The sequence below is a fragment of the Ammodytes marinus genome (genome assembly GCF_949987685.1).
Source record: "Ammodytes marinus genome assembly, chromosome: 19".
Classification (NCBI taxonomy): domain Eukaryota; kingdom Metazoa; phylum Chordata; class Actinopteri; order Uranoscopiformes; family Ammodytidae; genus Ammodytes; species Ammodytes marinus.
In genome coordinates, this window is record NC_137223.1 from 23,458,665 (window position 1) to 23,463,664 (window position 5,000).

Consider the following 5,000-nt stretch of genomic DNA (forward strand, 5'->3'; position numbering starts at 1 on the left):
AAGTGCTTAACATTCATACACACACAAATAACTGTGTAAATCAAACATGATTATGTCAAGAGCGTACCTGATACAATTCTTCACCTTTCCTTAATGAAATAAAATAGACCCTTTACTTTATGTTGTGTTGATGTGTGCCACTAAAATGCTGTATATGCACTGCTGAAATAATAAAATGTAGATTTTGTTTAAACAGCTGAGTTTTGTTTTTCCCGATAACAATCGAGTGGAGGTTGAATTGGAAACAGGCAACAGGTGAAAAGAGAGGGAGGAAGTTGACTTTGACAGGTGTGTGTGTGTGTGTGTGTGTGTGTGTGTGTGTGTGTGTGTGTGTGTGAGTGCGTGCGTGCGTGCGTGCGTGTGTGTGTGTGTGTGTGCGCTTGCGTGTGTGCGCTTGCGTGTGTGCGAGAGAGAAAGTGTGTGTGTGTGTACGTGAGAGAGAGAAAGACAGGGCACGTGTGTGTGTGTGTGTGTGTGTGTGTGTGTGTGTGTGTGTGTGTGTGTGTGTGTGTGTGTGTGTGTGTGTGTGTGTGCACCATGTACATATGTGCCTTGACTGACAGTTCTGGACAGTAATGACTAGTATGAATGTTTCCACATGTGAAGCGCACATATAGAAATGATTGAAAATCACCTGATCTGTGACAGACACGTCTCTCTCTCTCTCTGTCTCTCTCTCTCTCTCTCACACACACACACACACACACACACACACACACACACACACACACACACACACACACACACACACACACACACACACACACACACACACACACACACACACACACACATGGAAGACTGTCAGAACAAAAGGCAGAGAAGCCGGTTTGACTCAGGGGTCAACGTGGTTTCAGTTATCCTCCAGGTAGGAAGGACGTTTTATCTCTTATTTGATACAGTAAAAATTTAAGTAGTTTCACATATGTTGGTCAGATGGACAGAGTGATAAATGGACGGATGGATGGATGGATGGATGGATGGATGGATGGATAAATGGACGGATGGATGGATGGATGGATGGATGGATGGATGGATAAATGGACGGATGGATGGATGGATAGATGGATGGATGGGGATGGATGTATAGATAGATGGATGGATAGATGGATGTATAGATGGATGGGGACGGATGGATAGATGGATAGATAGATAGATAGATAGATAGATAGATAGATAGATAGACAGATAGACAGATAGATAGATAGATAGATAGATAGATAGATAGATAGATAGATAGATAGATAGATAGATAGATAGATAGATACTAAAATATGCCCTTCTCTGCCCCATTTCATCTCTATCTCTCCAAATCTGTCAAATAAAGTAAAAAAAAAAAAAAAAAATCTCAGTGTTGCTCTTGTTTTCCTAGAAGGAGTGACTGAGTCCTGAGGGGAAGATATATTGTCCTGTGATGCCAAAAACAAAATGTGCTGGAAAATAAAACTCCTTCTTCAAGCTTGTTAGGATGATCCGTGTCAATAACACAGAGGAGCTGAGTCACTCCAAAGTTTATTGTTGTGTTGTTGATTCATTGCATTTATTTATCGCTGTCATATTGTTTCACTTGATCGCGACAAAGCTGCTGCTGGTATGTGGTCCGACCAAAATCTCTCCCGTCCCACAACATGTGGCAGAGTCGACTAACGTGAGCTCATTCCCACTTCAAGATCCAAGATTCAAGATGGTTTATTTGTCATATGCACACAAGAATTACAGCAGCAGTTATTGGCAATTAAATTATTATTAAAACACAAAAGTAAAGGGAGCAGCCGGAGATCTAAACAAACACAAAAGTAATGCAAAGACGCAGTGCAGATGAAAGTTTATTAAAGGGGCACTGTGTAATATGACGTCATCAAGAAAGTTCTAGAATGCAACGCTCTAACCCCACCCCTTTTCAATAATAACAGAAGCTACAGTGGCCTTCAAGGACAAGAACAATTCTAAATTCTAAACGATGCACCTGATGACATTCCAAAACCATGGATGCCTCCATACAGGAGGATAATTCAGATTATTGGCAGAGGTGATTTTACACCAATAAAGACATATTTATGAATGAGGATATTGATTTGAAGTTAATAAATTACTTAAAATGTTACACAGTGTCCCTTTAAGTGAAGAGTAGAGGTATAAGAGTATAAGTTGCACAGGAACCAGGAATGGGGGCCGAGACAAAGCAACAGTCCCATATATTCATCCTTCATCCAATATCTATTTGTCACTGGGCCATATCCCTAAACATTCCTACACATTCCTACACATTCCCACCCCTCAGCCTCATAATGAATCGGTTATCCCTCTTGCACAATGAGCCGAGTGGAGCCGGGAACATCTGTAGGCTGAGTGAGGGAGATGGAACCATAAAGAATAGAGTTCAAGAGAGTCCCAGGTCAGGGTCAGCTGCTCCATCTGAGTAGAAGGAATTCTTTCAGACAATCTTCTGACATTAAAGACACTGAACAGACACATGCTGTCTCTACATCACTGTATTTGAAGATATAGGGCAAAGTGAAAGGCTGTTGGACAAAAATTGTTCATTCTGGGGCGCCCTTAGCTCAGTAGGTAGGGCGTCCCCCCCCCCCCCTCCTCCCCCCATGGCCAGCAGCGGACCCGGGTTCGATTCCAGCCCGCGGTCGTTCTCTGCATGTCACTCCCCTCTCTGCCCCATTTCAACTCTGTCTCTACACTATCAATAAAGCATAAAAATGCCCCAAAAATATCTTAAAAAAAAAATTAAAATCATTTTCATTGGAAAAATGGGGGGCTTGAAACAACATTGTAGTTTGACGGTCATGAAACTTACTACACTTATTTACATCCGTCATGCAAATATACCCACCAAAGGATTTGATTCTCGGATGAAGAGAAATCAATTTTGAAAGGGGACGCTTTTCACAGCAAGCCAGTCCATTTTGGGACAATTTACATTGAATTCTATTCATTTTCTGTAGGGTTAGGGTTGGGCTAGGGTTGCTATCTCCCACATGGAAAGTCCCCCACTTATATGTTGAAGCGAAACCTACGCCCTTGCATCCATCCGTCCGTCTATCTATCTATCTATCTATCTATCTATCTATCTATCTATCTATCTATCTATCTATCTATCTATCTATCTATCTATCTATCTATCTATCTATCTATCTATCTATCTATCTATCTATCTATCTATCTATCTATCTATCTTTTGAAATCTTGCAATGCAAACCAACCTACTACCATAATAAACCATACTTTTATAACGTGACTGACCTCCTCTGGTGGAAAGGTGTATTACACCTGTAACGAATTTTAAATTAATGTTTAAATATTATTAAGGTGACGTTGTGCCTTTTTTCTATTCACAATATGTCCATATAATGTGTTAAATCAAATAAACCTGGCTTAATTTTTTGTCTTTTCCAAACGCAAACGACATCCTTCGCGTTTGTCCCTCTCCAGCCACCGTACAGGGAGAAAGCAGTTTGAATGTTCGGCGCGTTCTGACGGTACTGACTTCACTCGTGTTGTTTTGGAAACGAAAGAAAACTCAGGTAAAGTAACATTTATTGGCTAATTTAATACGTTGTGTTGCCCAAAACGTAGGAAAGATAACTTTACATTGACACATTTTCGGTACATTGCCCATTAACACCAGTGCCCATGAAATGTCGAATGATTTAGCATCAAAGCTAACTTGCCTGTTGACGTTAAATTGACCCATTTTAACAGGAAGTTTGGTCGCTTCTATATCTACTACCATTTATATTGTAGGAAAACTAAGTTATCTATCTTGCTTTAAAAGTTATGTTTAACTTAGATATTATTACAATTCTGTAACTGCAAAACGTTGAAACAGTTTCTCTATTCAACGGACAAGTTTTAGGCATTTTACTTTACTTCACAAAATCACAACACTTAACTAAGGCCACTACACCAGACTCTGTTCAACATTTGGGTTGTTATTGTCTCTTTACGTAGTTATCATCAAATATGAGTTAAATACTGAGTCAATCTATTTAATGTTGTGTTCTTGTCAGTAGCCTCATGTATGTTTTACCCATGTTAAATGTGCTACGAGGAACTTTGACATATTTCTGAAACAGTCTAATTTTTCCTCTTATGATCATAAATTACATGTAACAGCAAACGAGACCATCAGTGCAGAGAATGATATTTCTATAAAGTTTTTCTTAATGCCTTTGTCATGGGTATACGCTCACCCAGGAACAAGAGCTGCTGTAGTAAAACACTACCGCTTTTGTCCAAAGGTGTTGCAGGAATTAACAAAAGCACCTTTTAATTATTTTGTATTTTTTTCATGGGACAGAAAGAATGGCCTCTCCTGTCGACGATGCTGCGTTCAAGACCCCTAAAAACGTCCGAGTTCGGAGTGTTACAAACGCTGGAGGGACGCCCATCACCATTCCCGCTTCCCCCTTTATGAAGAAGCTCGGCTGTGGGACTGGGGTCAACGTTTACCTCATGAACAGGTTTGTACAGATGCAAAAAAATAAATATTTAAATTTTTTAAATTGAATTAAGACCTTAGTTGCTACTCTTCTTTATAGGTCCATGGTTACCACAGTTGATCAAACACTTCCTTACTGTAGTTTTTCCTCATAGATGCATAAATGCACATAAAAAGAATATAATTTAAAACTTATCACTGTTATATCACAATTCAGTTCACTTGAAGAATATTGTTTGAACAAGAGGACAGCTTCTAAAATGGACATTTCATTGAAAAGTTAAGAATAATTTGATTAGTTTATTATTGTGAAAGCATGGTACCGAATGTGTGCACAGAGTTTCATGCATAAAATAAATAGTTTTAACCTTAAGAGTTGTGCTTTCCAAGCTACTACTCTAGATACATTTTCTTTCCTGACTTTAAATAATTTATAACACAATTCACCCTAATGCATTTGCTGTTATATTATGTTGATTCTAGAACGGGGAAGTTGAATTCGTCTCCGTGGGCGATAAAGAAGATCAACAACCGGTGTGGCCACAAG

The 5,000-nt window shown here is 39.3% G+C and overlaps 1 protein-coding gene across 1 annotated transcript in view; it reads left to right on the forward strand.

The window, feature by feature from the left end:
* Positions 1-3,468: 3,468 nt before the first annotated feature.
* Positions 3,469-5,000, forward strand: part of pbk (PDZ binding kinase) — a 6,715-nt gene continuing 5,183 nt past the window's right edge. Inside the window, exons 1-3 of the mRNA XM_080047763.1 lie at positions 3,469-3,536; positions 4,313-4,475; positions 4,937-5,000. The exon at positions 4,937-5,000 is cut by the window's right edge and continues 76 nt beyond it. Of these exons, the coding sequence (XP_079903889.1) occupies positions 4,318-4,475; positions 4,937-5,000 (222 nt within the window). The 5' untranslated portion in view covers positions 3,469-3,536; positions 4,313-4,317. The remainder of the gene's footprint in view (positions 3,537-4,312; positions 4,476-4,936) is intronic.